Below are 21,768 nucleotides of genomic sequence, written 5' to 3' on the forward strand. Positions count from 1 at the left end.
TCAGCTGGTATGTGAGAGAGAGAAATGTTGACTCACCGCTCTAGACATAGGCTATCACGTCACCTACCACTCTACTAAACAACATGACATTGAATTTGAAATTTGTTGCCGACTTGCATAGAGCGTCTGTCTATTATGCTTGGCATGATGCCCATCTGGACAGACGACAGATTGATACCGGGGGAATAAGCTGAACTCTCCAAATTGCTTGCTTGCCGGTTAGAACATTGAACAAGTCTGCTTCGCCCATCAGCCGTTAAGTGGCAAGATAGTCCACACCCAGGCGTTACGGACCCAGGGCATGGAGGTGAATGTTTGCCTTGGTTATAACCTTGCACGAATGGATGCCTAGGAGAGCTTGAACCAGTCATTGTGCTGGTTCGCCCCTTGCGGCTCAACCGATTCGGGACGGTTGAGTCTTTCCAAAAGTTTATGAGCGAGAGAGAGGAGCAGGAGCAAACCCTACCTAAACAGACAGGAGGTCATTTGTGTGTCTATTCGAGCATCATGCCCATGTTCATGCTTGATTCAAAGGGAAAAGTTCTTCTATTTCAATATCCCGCAGAAACATACTCATACAGCCAATCATTATTCCTTCCCCTAGCGTTTTCTGCAAACTTAAACCCCCTAAAATAAAAAAGATTTGTACACCGCAATGCAATACATACTTAATTCGACACGAACCCAAAAAGCAAACTGCCTTGGAGAAGAGGAAAATGGGAGGTGAGGATATCACTGCCATGTCATCCCCTGCGCCAACCGTAACCTCAAAACACGAAGCAACTTCTCATCCGGCTTGATGTCATCTTCAACCTCACTCGCCGTCCCCCCATTTATTACCGCCGACGACTCCGCAAGACCAATTCTCCAATCCCATCCCCTTTCAATCGGCTTCGCGTATTCATACTCTGTATCTGGTTTGGGCACTAGGACACCGGATGATGCCATGGTGTTGTTGGTGGCCTGCGTAACTGATGAATCGGCCATATGGCTATCGATCATGGAGAAGCTGCTTGAAGCTGTGAGCCCTGAAGTGGATTTCTTGAGCCCCGTTGTTAATCTTGGCGAAGGGGACGATTTGCGGGGTTCGCCGGTCGTTTCGTAGATATACTCGTTTAGGCATTCGTAGAAGAATTCTTGAGCCGCTGCAAAGACCCGTGGGGTGACGGTTTCGAGGTCCTCGATGGCAGCGAGGATGTTAGATTGTTGCTCGATGGAGAGGGTAGACGGTGTTTCTATCAATATTAGCAATTATCTCATCCAGGGAGGTTACAACACTTCTTACCAGAGACAAACAAGACGGCTTCACCCAAAAGGGCCATCAAATTGTCGACAAGCACGGCAGAGTCTCTTTCCGGATCGTATAAGCCACCATAAATGCTATCAGCGGAGCTTCGAATCACCGCAACTAGTGCTTCAGCTGCAGCTCGTTTCCTGGCCAGTGGTCGCAGATGGGGTTTACTGCCCTTAGACAGCACCGGTTCATCGCGAAGATCGTAAAATCGACGCAATGTCGCATAACCACTTGCGTAGAATTGTATGATTTGAGCGGCCTCGCTGTCGACTGCCGCAATAGATGATAAACAAACCTTAGGATTCTGGACTAAAGATCGCAATTGACCTCCGAGATTCTCGGCCGGTGGCCAAGCGCGAGACTGCTGCAAAGAATATGCAATAAGACTGTTGGCAATCTCTTTGACCTTGCGAACGGATCGTGCTCGAGCAAAACAGATCATCGCAAGTCCATAGTCGCAATCGGCACGTGCCTGTCCGGCGGCTATGATTTTTTCACCAAAGTTCTGCACATGTCAGTCTGCATCCCTTCCATCTGATACTAAAATATACTCACTGCAGCAATTTTTCGACCTTCATCTTCAAATCCTAGGTCGATGCACAAGGTAATCACTCGATCTACTTGCTGCACCGTGCCGACAGGAATTTTATTCAACAAGGCAGAAACTCTTTCTCTAGTAGTCTTGTTATCTTCCATTCTGCTGAGCACCTCCAGAGCTAGTTCCCAGCCTTTGCGAACGGTGCCATTGTATTCAAACTGATCTCTATCGCCCAGTTTTTCAGCATAAACATCCAACACTTCATCTTTGCTGATTTGGTCCAAGGCAGCATCGTCGTTTTGTCCATAAGACAGTACCATCAAGTCGTCCCGGTTAAGGAATCCCGGCATATTAGCGGTTGACATCTCTAACCACCCGCCTTCATGCGCTATCTCAGCAACAGCTGCGGCAATACACAATGACCATGTTTGGAGTAACTTGATCGTCCCGGACACGTTTCCTTCAAACACACAGGTTACTGCCACGTCTAGTCGGACAAGAGGGTTAGGCCGTGACTGCATCTCTGAACCATCGATAACTTCTCCAAAACAATCATTCAGTCGCCGTAGATATGCATCCTGTCGTTCTACATCAGTTGCTTGCTCTCTATTACCAAAAACGCCGTTGTTGCCGAGCTCTTGCCCGTCCCACCATGCAGTAAGCCCAATTGTTGCTTCAATCCAGTCTTGGGCAACGGACATGATGACTGATGGCTTGCCAAGGATAACCCCGTAAATGTTACTGATGCCTTGATAGATGGACCAAGGTATGAGGCTCTCTGCCATACGCGACGTTTGGGTGAATGAGAATCCTGACTGAGAAGGAGCAAAACTCTGAGTGGAGACTCCAAATTGAGATGCCTCAAATCTGGGACCGCCTGCTTGATTCGGTGTCTTGTCGCCCTCGGCAAGTTCCTGCAACTCGATTTGCGCAGACTGTATGCGTTTTCTATAGGCTGCCCAGTCCGAGCCAATAACATTCCAATCGTCATCTTGATTAATCGGCGATGCCTCCAGCATTTGTATAGCCTTATTGACTGTTTTTTGGACAGCCTGCAACTGCATGCCACGATATCCAGGCTGGGAGAAACCATCTTCTAGCGCTGAACGAGCATAGTTGAAGTCTGCCGAACGAAGAAGAGCTGCTATCTCGCTGAATCGTCCGCGCAAAACTCCAGCTTGAATAATCTCCCAAAAATGTGGAGAAGCGGTTGGATTAGGGCTGGCCTGCTGCAAGGATTCCATTTCATGCAAAGAGCCGAGATGGTTGGCGTTGAGCCAGTCGACTAGAATCTTGGGAATAGGAGTGTATGTTTTGGGTGTTGATACAACAAGAGCCAGCTCTTGACCGTTGGCTGCAGGTTTCAACTCGCGTCTGTCATAGCTTTTGACCCGAGGATGGTGAAGCTGTAGTAGAAGTGAGGCAACAACTGTAGCATTTTCGAGACCACTTGCCCTTTCGCCGGGTCCGAAATCGTCGTGGGGTCGGTACTGGCCAGTCTGCTCTCTCTTTTTCTCGGAAGCAGCGTCCCAGAAATCAGTCAAAGCTGCTGCTGCTTCGGAGAGCAAAGCAAGAGCTTCAGCATCATCGGGTTCATTTTCCTGAAGTTTATCCAACAGTGCATCAATGTAGTAGTCCGTCTGCAGTACTACTTCGCCAGATTCTGTAACAGCGGAAGTTTTAGCCTGCGAGGCTAGGTTGTTAGCTATCGAAGGAAATTGAGATGGGGTTTTTCGTGGGCCGATTGTATTATTCGCAGCTTGAGGTGACGATGTGGCCCATTTCTCGTCGAGTTTTGCGCGCTTGGCATTGTTGGGGTTGGAATATATTCTCTTCTGTGCTGGCGCACTGCTTTGACCAAAGCCTTTGAATATTGAGTTCGAAAATCCAGTTTGCATAGCTGCGAAATCACTTGTGGCATCCATTTCCACGTCTCCCACGCTATTTTCGTCATCTTCGTATTCTTCTTCGTCTTGATCTTCTTCCCCCTCTCCTTCCTCGTCTTCGTAATCCTCTTCTACCTCATCAGAATATTCATTGCCGTCTTCTGGCTCTGCGTCTTCCTCCTCCTCTACATCTTCTTCATCTTCCCAGTCTTCGCTTGCTGTGGTCATCTGGCTCAAGCCATGAGGCTTTCGATTCCGCACTTTCAAATTATTGCCACAATTTACAGCGCTAAAACCACCTGCCTTGTTGCCAAAGTCGCCAAAATTGCCAAATGACCCCGAGAAGACCGAGCCTTTTTGATTCGGAAACGATGGAACATCTGACGAAATGGACGAGAAGAGACTGTTGTTTCCGCCAAAGTTTCCAGACTGACTGAACGTAGACTCGCCAAAGTTGATGTTCGACCTCGAACCCATTCGGGAGTTTCCACGAGTCGATGATGGGGGTGGACCTGCGGGAGTCGTGGAAATATTACTGAATGGACTCTGTGGTTTGTCGGGAGTCGAAGGGGGGCTCGAGACGGGAAACTTGAACGACATATCGTATGGTGCAAGCTTTAAGCAGGTGGAAGAACCAAAGTTGGGGAATATTTATTACACCAAACAAGTCGCGCAAACAGCAAGCGTTGTCGACCGAGCGTCGCGATAGCTCGAAACAACAAATTATCCACGTGAATGGCGCATGCGACGGTGTTTATGGAGGACGAACGTATTAATGGGTGAGATCCCGAGCTCGACGCGTTACTGAAATGTGTGCAGTCAGTTAATTGTGGTCAAAATGAGGCTCATTGAATGTCTGCCAGTCTACTATTCGATTATTATTTGAGCTGCGGAGGATAATGTCAGGCCTCGAGCTTGGACCAAGCGTCAGTCTTGGCATCACGTGAGGAGGCCCAATGGCTGAGTGAGCCACCAACGTGCAAACTTATCATCCGTCAGACGGGGTTGGCCTACAACTCAACTATTCATCAAGCATTTGCTAAATTCAATCATGTTGGTCGGGATTGCATTAAGATACATGGCATCCAGCCTTGGCATAGCACCAGGAAAGAGTGAAATATACCCTATGAGATGACTAACTATAGCACTTGCTTAAAACTGACCCAGCATTGACCAATCAGATCATTGGGCCATACCGGTATCATCTCCCAGAGACAGCTTCCTGTGCTAAGGAGTACAGAAGACAAATTATAGAGAATCATGAAGAAACTAAAAGACAATTAATTTCTCTTTTTCGACATATTCCGTCTGTGCACAAATGCTCAATCAATAGTAGTCGGATGTCAACCAACGCTTGTCGATTATGGCCTCGCCTTGGAGAGCTCCGTCCATAATATCATCATTCCAGCTGTCTCTCTCCTGTTCGATGTATTCTTTCGTCCATCCATATCGCTTGCTCTCTGCCTCAGGATTGTATCTTGGACCCTGGGATTCTGCTATTCTCTTCTCCACGTTGTAGAACACCATGCATCTCCAAAATCCACTCTGCGGCTGACGCAGTTTTTGATGATAGACATTCCACAGACTAGGCAGTATAGTCACATCCTGAGCACAGTACTGAATAATATCTGTTCGGATGGGCCTCTGATTAAAGACTTGATAGCTACCTCCTCTTCTAGGGTCCCAGAGCTGTCCAACCGATGCCTTGATCTGTTTCCATTTCTGAAGTTCTATCGGCGGGAGATTGGCATGGTTCTCGATGCATTTTGTCAGACCGGCAACATACTTCTGAGATCCAAACCGCACAGCCAATTCCATAACTTGGAGGTCCTTGACGCATTGTAATCGGATTCCATGGTGGCTGCACATGGCATCTGAGTCATTTCGGACGTCAAAGAAGACTTTCGGTATGGAAGGGGCTTCCAAAATGGTTTTCAAAGATGTTTGCTTGTCGTTGGTAATGAGAAAAGCCTTTTCGCTGAGAGTAAAGACATCGATGAGATAGACTTGGTTGAGCGGTTGTATAAAAACCGAAATGATAGATATGGTGCCATTTCTACCAAGTCTGACGCCCTCAAGATCGAAGTACAAGGATGGGGGAACATCTTTAACTTTGCAGTTCTCTATTCCAGTAAGGAATTCTTGAAGGGCACTGTCGGTGTCAACGACGGTAATGCTAGCCATGGTTTGGTAAAAACTGACATAAATCGGGGTATACAGGATCAATACAAATTTTTCTTCATGAAGGTAAAGAGCATTTTATCGTATATTTATAGAGTATTTGAGCTTCTTTAAATATTTGCCAATAACCAAAATTCGCTCAAGTGTATGCCGCAAGGGGGGCTAGGTAATCTTGAATTGAGCCCAACTAGGTAGATATAGAAAACCACTCCATAACCCAGGTTGACATGCATTTTCTGGTATGAAATCTTTGTGCCACACTGCACAGCTACAACGCAAGATAGGTCAGGGAATACGACATGTGTTAGATCTAGGTAAATCTCATAGACTCCTTAACGCCTCATAACTATCCTGCCATGAGGAGTATGATATGATACATCTGTTCGCCTCGAATTTCGACGTTTTTAAAATTAGAAGATTAAGTAACCAAAAGCATGCATTCTTCCTACATTAATCATGGTGATATATTCAGACCTTGGGCATTTCTACATAAACTATACGTCACGTAGCATATGTCTGGGCTAATATACGAGCCCCTAAGCGCTGCATATGGTCTTGTTTCTGCGAGACGTAATGAAATGAGAGGACGAAGATTATTCGCGCGTTGGCTCTGGGGTTGCCAGCCAATGCAATCCATGTATTCCCGAAGTCGGTGTGAATACGACGAAAGCCCACGAGTTTTATCATGCCTTGACTACAATATGAAGCGGCGTCACCAATCTGTATTGCATAATCTATGGCAGTGTGTAATACGAAAAGTCAATGATGACATCATATCCCATCCTGTAGCCGTATACACCGCTATGGTGTATCGCTTCAAGTTGCATGATCTTGTCACTGGGAAGTCAGCCTTACACAGCAGAATCCAGACCATTGGACTGGGCATAGCTACGATCCTCCGTTCTACTATAGGCTATGTGATGGTATTGTTCTCAGCAAATAGGCAGCATACCCCAACTTGTAAATGGAACATTGGCTATTAGCTCCAGTAAAGCTTGATGGTCTATAATATCCAGTAGAATGACTCAAATCACCACTCTATGGTGTCAAAGAATCTCTTAAAGTCAAACAACCTCATCACTTTCTAGAAGAGTGTCAGGGTCTCTAAAATCCGTTACATTTAAATATAACATACTATACGATTGAAATGTTTCCAGTTTGGGCAAAGTCGTGCCTCTTAAAATAATAACGGAATGACACTCCAAAGACCACCATATGAATTGTTATCTCAGCCTTCAGGCCAATAACACCAGCCACTCAAACAACTCAGATCACGCCGATGTAGATACACCCGTTAATGAATAGAGATTTCAAATGGTCGTACACCATTGGTAATCCAAACATCTCAAGCCCTAACCCTCTGCCCTAACGTACTCACCCACTTGACTCAGCTTACTCCAAGAGACAGGTGAACATCAAATGCAACATCGGCGGTTTCAATTGTTGGCAGCGCATATCGGAGGCCGGACGTATTCCGGCCTCTTGGCATTGCGGGGACGCTAATGAGACATAAGGTTTGCCGTCCGAGCCAATCACGTTGCTTTTTGGTCTTGCTTATTTCGATGTGTTGATCTACATGACCGCAAAAAGTCCATGAGTTAGTATATTTGAGCCTGTAGAATTGGTCAGTCGGGAATTCTGAAGGGCATACTATCCATATATATGCATAGTCTGTTGGCTGATCCCATAAATCCCCATTTTCCCAAGCCCAAGCGCTCCAGGAGTGGTGATCTACGAAAACTCCATAAACGGACTAGCGCCGATTCCATTGTATATAGATCTGGTCGACTATCAACTTCAAGATAGACCTCCTATTTATCATTCTACCACCTGAAATGCCCTAATATATTCTTCCAAATGTCATGTCACCCTATAATCACTCGCTATGTGTCGTGGAACAAAGCTATGCCGGGTCCCACAAGTCTTATCACCAGTTTCGTAATAGTACTATATGAGGCCGGAATTGTTACCGGCCTCGTTGAATATATAAGGATCGGTAACCTCCCGCCTGAAAACCGAGTTTTTGGTTTGCTGTTTATCATTGATAAGTGTGCCTGACTTTGGCTCAACATTTTCCCCCGCCTTTTTCCCTGGAACTTTTCAAGTGCCTTGTTGCCTTGGTAGTATTTGCTTATCCTTACCATAGTCTTTCCGGTACTGGGCTCTTGCCTTAAGACTCTCTAGGTGTCACCTATCATAAACGTTGACCTTGTCTTCCCAAACGATTATCTGTTGGACGGCATTATCCTGTCTCGTACTCATTATGACTATTTCCAAACCTGCCCCCTCCTCCACCGAGGCAGTCTTCCCATACATCAACCATGACCCATCCACCCTCCCACACTCCATAGACCCCTTTACCATCACCACCGCCTCGGGCTTCATGCCCTACCAGGTCGCCCCCACCCAGCTCCCTCCTATCTTCAAACCCCTGACCGACCTTCTGGAACGCATGCCCGTCCTCACCCTCAACGGCAAGCCAGGTCTCCTAGCCACCTATGACCTTGGTAAAGCCGTCGAGGGCTTCCCTGATCTCACTGATGAGATTGATAAGGTTCTTACTAAGGATGGTAAGAGAGATCTCTTCATGCTCACTGCCATCTTTCGTGATTACTCTTATGTTGCGTCAGCGTATATCCTTGAGCCGTGTTGGGAGAATTGGTGTAAGGATCCTGACAGTGGGTATGGCTTGGGTAGAGAGGTTCTTCCTCACAATATTGCTGGGCCTATGTGGCGTTGTGCTGAGATGTAAGCCCTATTTCTCATCTAGTCAAGTATTGGCCATTGTTGTTAACATGGGTTACATAGATTGGACCTTCCCCCTTTCCTGTCCTATGCCGCTTCTTATGCTCTATTCAACTACACTCTTGAGAATCCCTCAAGGGGATATGAATACGACAACTTACGTCTTATCCGTGGCTTTGAGCATGGTCTCAACCCAAAGAGCTCCGAGGCTGGCTTCATCCTGACGCATGTTGACATGGTCAAAGAGACAGCCCCCTTGATCCATGGAGCGGTTCAAATCCTCGATGGCGTTGAGCATGATAGTCGACGTTCTGATGTCAATGAAGGGTTTAGAGAGATTCTCAAGGCTATGGAGGTTATTGAAGCTTCTATGGAAGGTATGTTAAATCCTTTATACGTAGGCCGAGTAGGTTACTTATCGGTTGTGCATAACAGACATGTGGAAGAACTCCAAGCCGGCCGATTACTTGACCTTCCGTGTCTTCATATTTGGGATTACCTCACAATCCATGTTCCCCAACGGAGTCATCTACGAGGGCATCAACGACAGCCACCCAATGTACTTTCGCGGAGAGAGCGGTGCGAACGACTCTATCGTAGGCCCCCCTCAACGCTAATTCACTCAAAGTCAAAAAACTCACCTGCCTTTCTTCTTATTTAGATCCCTCTCCTAGATCATCTCCTCCAAATCCCCATGCCAGACACGCCCCTAACCAAAATCCTACACGAATTCCGCGCCTATCGCCCCCGCCCGCACCGCGAGTTTTTGTCGTATGTAGCCAACACAGCCGAAAAACTCAACATTCGCGAATTTGCCGTTCAGGACGATGAGACTGCGATCCTTTACCTCAAGACACTGGACCATGTACGTAGTTTCCGGTGGAGGCATTGGTTGTTTGCGAGGGAGTATATTATTCGTCGAACGTCGCATCCGACGGCTACGGGGGGAAGTCCGATTGTTACGGTATGTATCATCCCCCCTTTCTATCTTTATGATGGAATGATGTCTGATTGATATGCTAGTGGCTACCCAATCAACTCTCGGCAGTAATGGATCTCATGATCGAGATTTACGATACGTACATCAAAGACAAAGCAACCGCAACGGTCATCGATGGCCCTGCGCGTAGCGACTCGGAACCGGATCTGATTGCTCTTTACAAGAAGCAAATTGTCCCCATGATGGAGCAGGTTCATGAGCAGAAGGAGAAATTGGCGCGGGAGGTGGAGAGGTGGTGCAAGGAACGGGGTGTTTGATTTTGGGAGCTTCCAAGCGGACGTGCGGCGAGGAACCTAGTCTGATATTCAAGATTTTACTTACAAAGATATTGGAATAGTAATAATACATGAGGATTTTCATTTTTTCATACCAAGACTCCAAACAACCAAAGATGTGCAGAGGATATAATATCTAGACTCTGGGTGGCCCCCCAGAGCTGATGGGCAGGAGGGACTTCTTGGTAGGTATATAGGCGTGTGTTGTGTCCCCGTAATGGATGGTCTTTCGCGCATTTTTCAGATTCGTAAAGTACATCAGGCCCATCTCAACATCTGATAATCTTGAGCCCATGTGCACGTCCGTAGTCAACTGCTTCGGGCGAAACATCCGAACAGCCCTTCAAATTGAGTATTTTGATACGGTTAGCCCCCGCAGTCTCGACGATTCTCCTGATCAAGGTTCCCGTCACCTTGCTATGTGGAATATGGAGCTCTTTCAGCTGCGGCATCAACGCGAGCATGGCGAGAACGACGGAATTCTCGAGGTCATAAAACCCCATTCCACATAGATGCAGCTCTCTGAGATTCTTAACCACATTGTCATTTGTTGTAAGCAAAGAAAGATCGGCCACATTGACATTGTCGCAATTTTCAATTTGGAGGGTTTCCAGGGTGCCGGTAGTAAGAGAAAGGATGTCCGGGATTCCAAATTTGGAAAAATCCATACCTCGCAAAACAAGGGTTCTGAGATATAGGAGAGCCTGAGGCATAGATATGTCACTTGAGGGGAGCATATTGCAGTCAATAAGATACAGATGCTCCACAGTGTCTGGGCACTTCCATGTGCCGTATAACGAGATTCTGGAGAGCTGGACGGTACGCAGATTATGGTGACAGATACCATCAAAGCACACCCTTATGTTTTCGCCCTCATTTGCAGACAGACGAAGTTCCTGGAGATTTGGTACCCGGTCAAACCAGCTTTGAGGCTTCATATCGGCCTTGGGAGCCAGGTCTAGCACATCATTTCGAACCCAAAATGGAATGAAATAAGTAGGTCCACGAGAGAAAGTCTTACGTTTCATGTTCAATGTCAAGGATTTGAGATTGAGGAGGACCCCCACCTCTGATTTTGGGGCATCGGGTTCAAGGGCGAGTTGACGGACCTCAATGCGCTCCAGATTCGGCAGTCCGACCATCGTCCAGAGCATATGGCGACTAAGGGGGATTTTGTTCGATAAGATCAAGCTCTTCAGATTATGTTTATCGCGGAAGAGATTGAAGATGTGACTTTCACCCAAGGCTCCGTCAATGTCAATGTGTTCAAGCCGTGGACATCGAGAAGCCTGTAGCGCGGCATTCAGAGGATCCCTCACGTTATGAAGCTGCAATCTTTTGACTCTATTTTGAGAATTTCGAATGCAGACCCTTACTGCATCAGGGGTTGCGGGCGGTTTGGAGTCTTGGAAGGAGATATCGCTCCACAGAATTGGTTGGTCCTTGATATAGATGCGCCAGGCTTTGGAAACACGTGTAAGGGAACTGAATTGATTATTAATATGTATCTGGTTTGTCAACAGAAGCAATGCAACCTACACTATCTGTCGGAATGGTAGATGCTGTAATATCTGCAACAAGCAGTCACTGTTCAGGGAAAATATTGGATCGCGGTGTCGCGATGATAGTTTCGCTGCAAGCTTGCTGTGTATCTTAGTTACAGCCTGTAATTAAGTCAGAAATGATTTTTCGTTACGCGAAAATCATTGAAGGGAATCGAGATGGAAACCCTCGGCTGCCAGATGACAATAACCGGGAGTTCTTTCAGGATGATCTGGAATACAGCACACAAGCTAGGGAAGTCACAGAGTTATAAGATCAGGACGAACAACGAAAATACTCACCTCCTTATGTGGATGCTGTTCTCCGAGACTCTTCAAAGCATATGCATAAATATCAAGGGCTTTTTCTGGCTTTTCAGCCAAAAGAAGAGCCTTGCCAGCACGGAGATAGCCCTAAAAAGTAACAGGAATGAAGTCAGCACAGGAGTCGAGACTGTCTCTGGAGGGAGAAAAGAGAGCAGATAAGCTCCAACATTCTTGCAAAGAGAAAGAAACTAACCCGCTCATCCTTAGCTGCAGCCCTGATCATGTGCTTTGCATCACTAAGAGCTTTCTCATACATGCCCATCCTGCAGTATACTGCAGACCGGCTGTCCATGATTTTCACTGTATCAGTGTTCTTTTGTAGGAGGGCCTAGAATCAGTTAGTGCGTGGTCTTTTCCACTTTCATCATGAATAAAAAGAAGCACCTACCTCAGTAAGAACCTGAATGGCTTCTTCATATTTGCCTTTTCGGGCCAAATCCTGGCCATGTTGATGGTACTTTTCCCAGGCTCCCCAACCGACGCTGAGCCTTTTGGTAATGTTGGTGGTGTTGATACTGCTGCCATCTGGACCAGGGAAGACATCCGAGGATACTTTTCTCTTGACTGCCATTGCTACATGGTCGGACTGAGGAATTGGTAGTTGAAATTGGTTTAACAAGAGTCTCCAAGATCCATTATTTTCCTTATCTGGTGATCATTGAGTTGACACTAGATAAAAGAGGCTGTGGATCGCGTGCAGACGCGCTAGAAGCATCACGCAGTCACGTGGGCGGTGACGATCTTGTTAACAATTATGGTACCGGTACACCACCAAACGTAGCATTCTGCTAGTTGCCGTGCAATTGTTTACTTTTCACTATTTTGGGATGCGATCATTCACAATTATTGCTCAGTCCGTCCAGAGATGAGAACTATTCAACAAAGCACAACAGCACAAAAAGCATACATCACAGTCAGCTCTCTCCAACATGGAGACCCAAAATCTAGAGGCAGCTTCGAATTACATCAATAATTTGTTGCTGGCCCGAGGACTGTTGAAAAATGGCAAACCAATCAATTTTGCGCAACCTGACAACGCCGACGAGGGATCAGATGCCACCATGGCGCAGATTATCAACCTGGTCAATGACCTTGTCGTGCGAAGAGAAGTGAGTTTTGCACCAGATTCAAGAAGGAAAACATGTTGACAAGATATAGCGAGAGGCCGAACATCGCGAAAATCTGGCGAGCACCATACGAAATTTGCGAGTTACAGAATCGCAGCAAGTGGACGATATTGTTCGAGCCTCCGCAATTCCTGGCTTTCAATGCGCTAACCCTCGTTTAGGAGAAACTAAAAACCAAAAACGAAGAGCTAAAGCGATCAGTCGCCCTCGCCGAGGGACAGCAGCGAGTTATGAAGCAGAATTTATCGAGCGCAGAGACAACGGTGCGACAGCTGAAGGAGCAGGTGCAAAAACTCAAAACAACAGTTCAACAAGTCCGAGCGCAATGTGCGAATGATGCTCGAAAACGAGATACGGAATTGCAAAAATTAAAGACACATCTCAGTGAGCGACAGCGAGGAAAACGGGAGGGTTTGGGAGTGATTACGATCAATATCAATCGCACCGCGGACAATACGCACAAATCCGCACCTGACGTCAAAAATCCAGGCTACAGCCTGAAACAAGAGACGACCGAGTTCTTAACTCAGCTCTGCCAGAATTTGAGCGACGAAAACGATACCTTGATCAACTTGTCACGAACAACCATACAGACCCTCAGAGAGCTACAAGGACTCTCAGATGCGCCGGATGGAGACGCATCGCAGTCGTTTAGTCAAGGAGGTGCAGTTAGCACCATACCTACCAATGTCATGGATTTGTCTGCAGAAATGGATACAGTACTTGACCACTTGCGAACGCTACTGACAAACCCATCCTTTGTTCCTCTCGAGGAAGTCGAGCTTCGCGACGAGGAGATCCTTCGGCTTCGCGAAGGTTGGGAGAAAATGGAAGTGCGTTGGAGGCAGGCTGTTTCCATGATGGACGGTTGGCACAAACGCATATTAGATGGGGGGGACTCGATAGATCTAGACGAGCTTCGAAAGGGCATGAGTCTGGACTCGGGGCTGGGCCGGTCGATAGCAGATGATCCCTCGCCGCTTTACGATGAAGACAACATATCGGAAGATGAGGAACAAGGCGACCAAGAAGCAGAAGAGGAGGATGAAATTGCCGAGCCTCAGGCGAAGATTCTGAAGCCCACGCTAGCCAAACCTCCTATTCGAGCACTGGGCGAGCGAAACAAAAACGTGAAGTCGAGGGCATCAAACCGCAAAGTGTCCTTTTACGAGGGAACGATGGATACAGAACCCGATCAGCCAAGCGACAAAGACGAAACTCTTCAGGTCAAGGCGCATATATCTGAGGCGGTCACTCAACGGCCATCGCGTAGAGCATCTTCTCAGATTCCTCAAGTAAGCAGCCACTCTCTAACATTATGTGACTTTATCAGACGCTAACGGTATGTACAGACAAATCCTAAAGCGAAATTGTCAATTCAAGAGAAACTAGCAGCCGTCGAAGCCGAAGCAAAGGAAGCAGCGGAGGAGGCCACTGGGCCAGACTCCAAGAAAAGAAGTCGAACCAAACGCGAACCTGTCCCTAAAAAGACTAGAACTCGTCGACGGAGCACGCTCACTAATGATGAATTGGATCAATTACTTGGTGTGTCCAAGTGATTAGTTTCGACTTTTGCTCGAGGTAATTTACCAGTACATATTGTTTAGTTTTGTCTTTTGCATTTGAATGAGTTCTGGTTGATACCCGGGTTGGCTATCTTGCTTGTTGTTTTTGTTGGCAAATCAAACGCATTATCATGTCAGGCGTCCAAATTAATAAAGATCCTTATAGTTCCCATTTGCTCCATCTAAATAGTCCAGTTCATAACTAAGTAGTAAATGCTACGTAGATCACTAAAGAGTCACATCCGGTCAAGATATCGAACACCATACATGCACCCATTACCCTCGAAATAGAGGGGTTTAATGAGCAGCAGCCCCTTTATTCTGACCCTCCTCCGGCTCTCTTATCGTGTCAGTATGTGTGAATGATCGATGGCGATTTTACTGATCTTAGTAACTGAGCTATTGCTCACGCCAGCAAAAAGTCTGCTGTATGAAGATTCACCAGATCAAAAGGTAAAGGCTATTCCATAGCAATGCATTGATAGTGAGAAAGCCGTAAACGAGAGAGGAACGGAACCGATTTTTGCTGTGTGAGGATATAATAGTACAGAGAGTGTCTGTATAATGTACATGGTGATATAGACAAAACCTGCCACCACACAATGTCAGTAAACAGCATATGAAGCCGAACAAGTAACTCCATACCTTAAAATGCATCAGATAAATGCCCGCTCATACGAAGATAACATATAATACAATGCTTCCATAAATGCCATATCCAATATCATGAATAGCATAATCCATCATCCGTCGCAAGCTAATCAGCTTTTATGTCCCAATCCCCCCGGACGTCCAGTATCATTCTGCCCCTCAGGAACATGTTGAATCTTGCGATATTCCTCTTCGAGGCGTCGTTGCATCTCGAAGTCAGCTTGTCTTTCGCGTTTGATGCGTTGTCGTTCTTCGTCTCGTTCGACGCCGGCATGCATTGCCTATATAAAGCACGTTTAGTATTGAAGATTGTTGCTGGGAAAGGGGGAGAGGGAATGCGAACCGCTCTGTCTGCTTCCTGTGACCAATGGACAAAGTAGATCATGCCTGCCGTTGCGAGCGATGTGACTGCGAGCGTTACTTTGGAAGCGCGCGACATGCTGAATCACTTTCTTCTCTCACAAATCACTTATATCAATTCAGAACTGCAACGAATTCAGCAATTGGCTCGACAACACTCAAAAAACACCATGCGATGAAGTTGATCTTATCTAAGGCGCAAATATATAATATGTGCGGTCAACCGTGGCAGAATAGGGACTAGGACCCACTTGATAGGTAGCTGCGGATCACGAGCCGCCGCTGCTTGGAAGTGGAAGCTCTCGACGTCGTCACTCCGCATGCCCCTCTCATATTGAAATTGCAGCAGGAAGATTTCAACGCTTTATAATCAGAATGGTATGTCTTCATGAGCTTGTATCCAGCTATTCGTTGCATGATATCGAGTTTCCAAGGCTAATCACATGACGTATACAGTCAGCCCAAAACTCCGCGGGAATCCAGACCCTTCTGGATGTAAGTTGACAACTCAACTCCAAGTTACCTGGAATTATATCTCCTTCGTTTGTGCATGTCTAATACGAACAACAGGCTGAGCGCGAAGCTCAAAAGATCGTTCAGCAAGGTGAGTCTACCAATCATATTATTAGCTGAACAGTGTTTGAGCGCGAACTGACTGAACTGTGTTTCCAGCTAGAGAATGTACGTCTTCCCCCGTCCTTATCAATAAAAAGATAGACATCCGGCCCCATCTTCAAGACCACAGCACTGACCGATACAGACCGCACAAAGCGCGTAAAAGAAGCCCGAACAGAAGCCCAGCGCGAAATCGACGACTACAGGAAACAAAAGGAGGAAGAATTCAAGAAGTTTGAAGCCGAGGTATGCCCCTGCTCTCTCAAAAGACCACCACTCCTTGATAAATTGGTTTTCGATGATACTGAAGCTTTGGACGCAGCACTCAAGCGGAAACAAAAAAGCCGAAGAAGAAGCCAATAAAGAAGCCGAGGTCCAACTGGCGGAGATCAAAGTGGCTGGAAAGAAATCGGGTGATAAAGTGATCAAGGATTTGATCCATGCTGTTGTTGAGGTGAAGCCAGAGGTGCCCGAGGAGATTGCTGCTTGATTGTGCGCCTGTACTGTTATTGGACATAGTTATGATTTGATTTTGTGCTGCGGTTTAGATCTGCTTTTACGCTAGTGAATCTGGTGGAGTTTTTCTCTTTCAAGGTCAATCCATGCCCAGGTATAAGGCAGCACATCTCTTTTCGACATTCGAGTTTGAGTAAGATGTATGTACGAGTTCGACATGTATTGGAAAGCATATATACAAAAAGGCAACATGACTAGCTACATGTCAGAGTATGTACAAGCTATGCAGATAAACGCTTGCTTCAAAACAAATCAAATAAAAAAACCCATATACACAAATAAGAACAACAATAATCAATAAAGCAACTGGTATCTTCCGTAAAAACAAACAAACGCATGATGAACAGAATCAAAACTGCGACTGAGTCAACCTCCCGCCCCTCCGCCGTCGAGGCGGACTCAAACTCGAACTCAACACAATCCCGCCCCCAGTCGACGACCTTGTCTGCCTTCCAGTACCGGGAACATTCTTCTTCACCCACCCTGGACCCCTAGGCAGACCTTGCGACTTCGCGAAGTCTTCGTCGTCACTACCGTCTGGTGATATCAACGGGCTGGAGACGGTCAGATCAACCATGGGGATGGAGTGGTCTTGGGATTCTTCTTGTTGTTCCTGTTGGTGGAAGTCGGGGTGGCTGCTATTGTCAGCCGAGTGTTGGTATTGGTCGTCTGAGTCGGAATTGTTGTTGTAATTGGTATCGTCGAGGTTAATGTCTGCGTTGTCGTTTGTGTCATGCTGGGATCCGGCGGAGTGGAAATCTGAATGGAAGAGGGAGGAGGGTTTTGTTTGGTCATCAGCGTTATTATTGTTGTCGCCGTTGACGAGCTCTTGATTATCTCTTCTTGAACTCGGTTCACTGGTCACCGGCAGTTGGCTTGGCTTCGGCTGCTTCTCTCTTGAAGCGGCAGGCATATCCTCCGCAACACCGGCCACTGGTTCAATAGCAGACGATTCATTAACACTCGACCGACGAACTGGCGGCAAAGACGCATCACGATCAGCTGTTGAGTTCGGCATCTGGCTCGACTCCATCTCCAACTTAATCGGAGGAAACTCCTTCTGTGTCGGCGCAGTAGACGCCCACAGCACCTCAATATCAGGAAAATCAACATCCGAATCCTCGCTTTCTTCTCTGTTATCATCGAGGAAGCCTAGATCAAAATCGATTTTATTGTTGGTAGTCTTCTCGGCCGACTCTGGAGTATAATCGGTCACGTTATTGGCTTCTTGGTTGCTCTTTGGCATGTTGGAAGATGGCAGAATATCATCTCTTCTCGGCCAATTGGAAACAGCAGAAGGAGGGGCTTGTTGAAAAGATGCAGGTCCTTCGTTTGTGGCTTTGGCTTTCTCCTTTTTCGTAGCTGCTACGTCTCGCTCATAGAACGGATTAGGGACTGTGGAATTTGCATCCGAATATTCCGAAGGTGCATAGTCATCGTCATCCTCATAGCTTCCGTTGTCGAGGACAGCTGGTTCCGTGAATGAACGAGTGTTGGCCCGGATTGTAGTGCTCACAAACGATTTTTCGGCTTCTCCTTCACCTGTTTGGGCTTGTCGACCTGGTTCCTGTTTGACTATTTGCGACGGAGTCTGTTGAGATGGTCGTGCATCCGACTTTTCACTTGCCTTCGAGCTGACCTTTTCGTTCGCAGGCAGTTCAGTTTCATGCCTCTTTGCGATATCATTCCGTGGCAACGATATCCCATCATCCGACTCATCACCAGCCAGACTATTCTGATCGTCCATCACAAAGTCATCATCGACATCCATCCGAAACCCAGCATCATCCATATTGTCCATCCCTATATTTTTTCCTTGATCCACGGCCTGGCTTTCCTCAGTCCCATCAATCTGATCTCCAACATCAGGCGGACTCGACGCAAACTCTTCGCTATTCGAGCCCGAGACCTTATCATTGGCGTTTGCAACACTCTGCATTTCAATCGCAGAGTCTTCCCGCGGCTTATCATCGAGCGTTTCTAGTAATGCCGGCTGATTTCCAAGCTCGGAGTCGATTGTGGATCGAAAACCGGCGTCGTGGATCATGTGTGAGATTTCGAGGCGCGTTTGCGACGAGGGTGCTATGGGGGGAGGTAGTTCGTCGGCTTCGTCCTCGACTTCGACTTCGCCTACAGATGCTGCATTGCTACCAGCGGATATGACAGGAACGGATAATGGAGGATGGCTTAATCTACTAGAGCAATAATCCCATTGTGAGCCTAGGTTATGCGATTACATGATGAATGGACAGATAGGAAATCTGTCATGTTAGGCAATAAAAGGCCGTCTCGAAAAGAACATGGTAGAAGGAGAAAAATGAAATTAAACAACTGACAGGCTTGGTTCATCGTCATTGCCATCACCATTCGCCAACGCCACCTTCTTTTGACTCTGCTGACTCTGATCGATATCCTTGACAACAGCCGCCTTGATCATCTTCGGCTCTAACAAATCCGCAAATGTCACACTCCGGAACCCGTCGTCCTCGACTTCGTGGTCGTCGTCCGGCATTTCGAAGCCAGAGTATCTGCGCACGCCGTCCTCGTCCACCTCTGTCTGCTCAGAAACATCTCGATCACGTTTCGCAAGGGTCATGTCTAACGTGCCATTGTCATGGATTCTGTCGACCTTGGCAACTTTGTATTCGGAGATTTGTGGTTGCCAATTCGTCGCCTTGGACATTAATAAATGTTTGAAGGCAATGACAGTGCCGGCCATTACTTCCTTTTCGGTCATAACAGGCATCACAGTGATGTCGCTTGGTAGTTCAGGTAGGTCGTCTGCATCGCCATTTACACCGATCTCTTGATCGTTCTTCTGGGTTGTCATCTCTTCTTGAGCTGAAATAGGTGGGTCGTCGTAGTTCAACGTAATGTCCGCATCTGCGCCGTTGTCGTTCAGGCTAGTATCTTGGTGGCCTTCGTACGCTTCCTCCTCCTGCCAGTCGCGTTGTTTGCGCTTCTTGTTCTTTTTATTGTTGTTATTCTTGCGTTGCCGAATAGCATAGTTTGCGTCGGAGTCCCATCGTTGTTGGAAAGGGAATGGAGGAGCTGTAAGTTCAATGTCATCGTACATGCATTCCGTTGCGCTGAGCACGATCTTCTGTTGCCAATATTCATCCACGTCCGCGTTCTCAACCTGGGTTTCAACAGTTTCTTCCTCGGCTTTTTCAGATGCAACAGCTTTTTCAGATGCAACAGACTTGGTGCGAGAGGCATCCAGCCTAGTTCGCAGCGCTTCTTCATCCTCTTTAGTCTTAGGAGTTCGAACACCCAAGGACCCGAAGAGAAGGCGCTTGGTGCTCGAGAGATCAAGCTTCCGCCTTTTAGCTTCGTTCGGACTTATTTTGGCCAGCTCATCAGACCCAGGGGTCTCAACTGCTACGTCCAGTGTGACAGTAGTGGCTGGGCTATCCTTGATCTTCTCTGGAGACTCTTGAATATCGACCTTCTGTTTCCCATTTCTATATCGTGGTGGGATATTCTCCTTCTCAGAATGACCGTCAACGTCAATGCCACCCGATGCTAAATCTCGAAGTAACTGCTGTCTTTTGATTTCGATTTCCGATTGTTCTTTCGTTCTCGGCGTACGCTTATCTTCGAGGTCCGTCACTTCTGTCAGTGGTGCCTTGCCATGTTTTGCCTGCCAGTTTTTGAGGTCATCAAAGTTGGCTTCAGGTGGTAACTCGCCCAGGCTTTTCAACTTCTGCAGTCGAGAACGGAGTTTCTTGCGACGGTTGCTGTTCTTGGTTTTCCTGTTCCCTTCGCCTGGGGGGGTAAATACGTCGATGGCTTTTGACTTTTGCTTTCTTGGGAGCTCTTCATCCTCTGACTCGGAGTCAGATTCAGACTCCAGCTCGGAGGACTCAGACACGGAGGATTCACCGCCTGAGTCGATATCAGATTCTTCAGCCGAAAAGTCTTCGTCGCTTGACTCCAGGCTGCTGTCATCGGTACTAGAAACTGCAGGGATCGCTTGAGACACCAGGTCCTCGTCTAATGATTCGCGTGCCGACAGCTGGCTCTCAAAATTTGAAATGTCAGCCTCAAAGTGTACACTCTTGGTCGACTTTACCGAAGCTTCGCCATCAACACCTCTAGTAAGATTCGTACGCGGCGTCGATACGATTGACGGACGTGCCGGGCTGCTTGTTGGTAATGGATCCCTATGCGCCATTCGCGACATGCGTCCTGCACGAAATCGCTTGAAGTCGGGAGTCTCAAAGAAGGGAACTTCAGTGTCTGCTTCATTTCTCAACGACTCGAGTTCCCCCTCCAACTCCTCGGTGTCTTCCTCATAGTCCATATCTTCATCCTCATCTTCATCGTCATCGCCATCCTCGAAAAGTTTTGGTGGATGTCTTATCACCGTCCCGTGCTCGGAATCCAGTACAGAGGCACCATCATATAATGCAAGGCGATTATCTGTCTGCAGCGCATCATCGTCAAGATTTCCAGTCCAGCCCGAAAGTGTCGTACGGCGTTTTTTCCGTGGCGGAATTCGTATGGGAGGTCTAGACGAATATGACCGTTGAAGGTAAGGTCTCCCGAACGGAACGCCATCGATTAATCGTCGACCATCCGTCGAGACTTGCAATCGGCCCGAAAGTCGTCGTGCGCGAATATCTTGTACGCCTAGTGAGCGAATTCTAACAAAACAAAAGTCAGTTCAAATCTCAGATCGGCGGGATATGTAAAGTGACGTACACAACCTCATCCCCTTCCCTCAACAATCCATCCACAGACATAAAATGTAGACACTCGAATCCATTAACTTCAACAACATAATCTTCTAAGCCCCACTGGCCGCCACTGTCTTCATTTTCACCTGCTGCGTCAACGGCAGTTTCGAGAGGTACAACTTCATTAATGTCCTCTAACAACTGGGCGATAGTGCATCCTTCGCTCCCATATGCTGCGTTGGGTAGGCGGGTTGATGTGATGGCAGACGCGGGAACTGCATGGGAAGGTTCAGAAAGCACGGTCCAGAGGACTCGAGTCGCAGGAAGACCGTGGCGGAGGATGGTAAGCTGAAGACGCATAGTGTATGACGGTTTGACTGTGTCGAGGGAAATTCCCAGCGATACTCAAATCACAACCCCCGAGGTCGATGACCAGAAGCGCGACAGATGCCCAACCAAGACGGC

The 21,768-nt window shown here is 47.2% G+C and overlaps 8 protein-coding genes across 8 annotated transcripts; 3 read left to right on the forward strand and 5 right to left on the reverse strand.

The window, feature by feature from the left end:
• Positions 1-732: 732 nt before the first annotated feature.
• EYB26_009537 (uncharacterized protein) lies at positions 733-4,318 on the reverse strand (the record flags this gene model as incomplete). The annotated part of the gene is made up of 3 exons (XM_054268787.1): positions 733-1,235; positions 1,286-1,799; positions 1,850-4,318. The coding sequence occupies 3 exons, from the start codon at positions 4,316-4,318 to the stop codon at positions 733-735; spliced, it is 3,486 nt and encodes a 1,161-aa protein (XP_054124762.1).
• A 726-nt stretch (positions 4,319-5,044) lies between these two features.
• On the reverse strand, positions 5,045-5,902 carry EYB26_009538 (uncharacterized protein; the record flags this gene model as incomplete). The annotated part of the gene is made up of 1 exon (XM_054268788.1): positions 5,045-5,902. One exon carries the CDS (start codon positions 5,900-5,902, stop codon positions 5,045-5,047), a length of 858 nt encoding a protein of 285 aa, XP_054124763.1.
• Positions 5,903-8,162: 2,260 nt separating this feature from the next.
• On the forward strand, positions 8,163-9,901 carry EYB26_009539 (uncharacterized protein; the record flags this gene model as incomplete). Its single annotated transcript, XM_054268789.1, has 6 exons — positions 8,163-8,469; positions 8,530-8,647; positions 8,708-9,021; positions 9,080-9,240; positions 9,306-9,608; positions 9,668-9,901. 6 exons carry the CDS (start codon positions 8,163-8,165, stop codon positions 9,899-9,901), a joined length of 1,437 nt encoding a protein of 478 aa, XP_054124764.1.
• A 287-nt stretch (positions 9,902-10,188) lies between these two features.
• On the reverse strand, positions 10,189-12,358 carry EYB26_009540 (uncharacterized protein; the record flags this gene model as incomplete). Its single annotated transcript, XM_054268790.1, has 5 exons — positions 10,189-11,404; positions 11,459-11,583; positions 11,764-11,874; positions 11,981-12,115; positions 12,176-12,358. 5 exons carry the CDS (start codon positions 12,356-12,358, stop codon positions 10,189-10,191), a joined length of 1,770 nt encoding a protein of 589 aa, XP_054124765.1.
• Positions 12,359-12,716: 358 nt separating this feature from the next.
• EYB26_009541 (uncharacterized protein) lies at positions 12,717-14,473 on the forward strand (the record flags this gene model as incomplete). The annotated part of the gene is made up of 4 exons (XM_054268791.1): positions 12,717-12,896; positions 12,946-13,026; positions 13,076-14,209; positions 14,267-14,473. The coding sequence occupies 4 exons, from the start codon at positions 12,717-12,719 to the stop codon at positions 14,471-14,473; spliced, it is 1,602 nt and encodes a 533-aa protein (XP_054124766.1).
• A 767-nt stretch (positions 14,474-15,240) lies between these two features.
• On the reverse strand, positions 15,241-15,569 carry EYB26_009542 (uncharacterized protein; the record flags this gene model as incomplete). Its single annotated transcript, XM_054268792.1, has 2 exons — positions 15,241-15,411; positions 15,474-15,569. The coding sequence occupies 2 exons, from the start codon at positions 15,567-15,569 to the stop codon at positions 15,241-15,243; spliced, it is 267 nt and encodes an 88-aa protein (XP_054124767.1).
• Positions 15,570-15,865: 296 nt separating this feature from the next.
• On the forward strand, positions 15,866-16,595 carry EYB26_009543 (uncharacterized protein; the record flags this gene model as incomplete). The annotated part of the gene is made up of 6 exons (XM_054268793.1): positions 15,866-15,868; positions 15,947-15,985; positions 16,061-16,094; positions 16,163-16,171; positions 16,251-16,351; positions 16,428-16,595. The coding sequence occupies 6 exons, from the start codon at positions 15,866-15,868 to the stop codon at positions 16,593-16,595; spliced, it is 354 nt and encodes a 117-aa protein (XP_054124768.1).
• A 375-nt stretch (positions 16,596-16,970) lies between these two features.
• Positions 16,971-21,663, reverse strand: EYB26_009544 (uncharacterized protein; the record flags this gene model as incomplete). The annotated part of the gene is made up of 3 exons (XM_054268794.1): positions 16,971-18,816; positions 18,958-21,270; positions 21,329-21,663. The coding sequence occupies 3 exons, from the start codon at positions 21,661-21,663 to the stop codon at positions 16,971-16,973; spliced, it is 4,494 nt and encodes a 1,497-aa protein (XP_054124769.1).
• Positions 21,664-21,768: the final 105 nt, after the last annotated feature.

This window comes from Talaromyces marneffei, chromosome 8 (assembly GCF_009556855.1).
Source record: "Talaromyces marneffei chromosome 8, complete sequence".
Lineage (NCBI taxonomy): Eukaryota > Fungi > Ascomycota > Eurotiomycetes > Eurotiales > Trichocomaceae > Talaromyces > Talaromyces marneffei.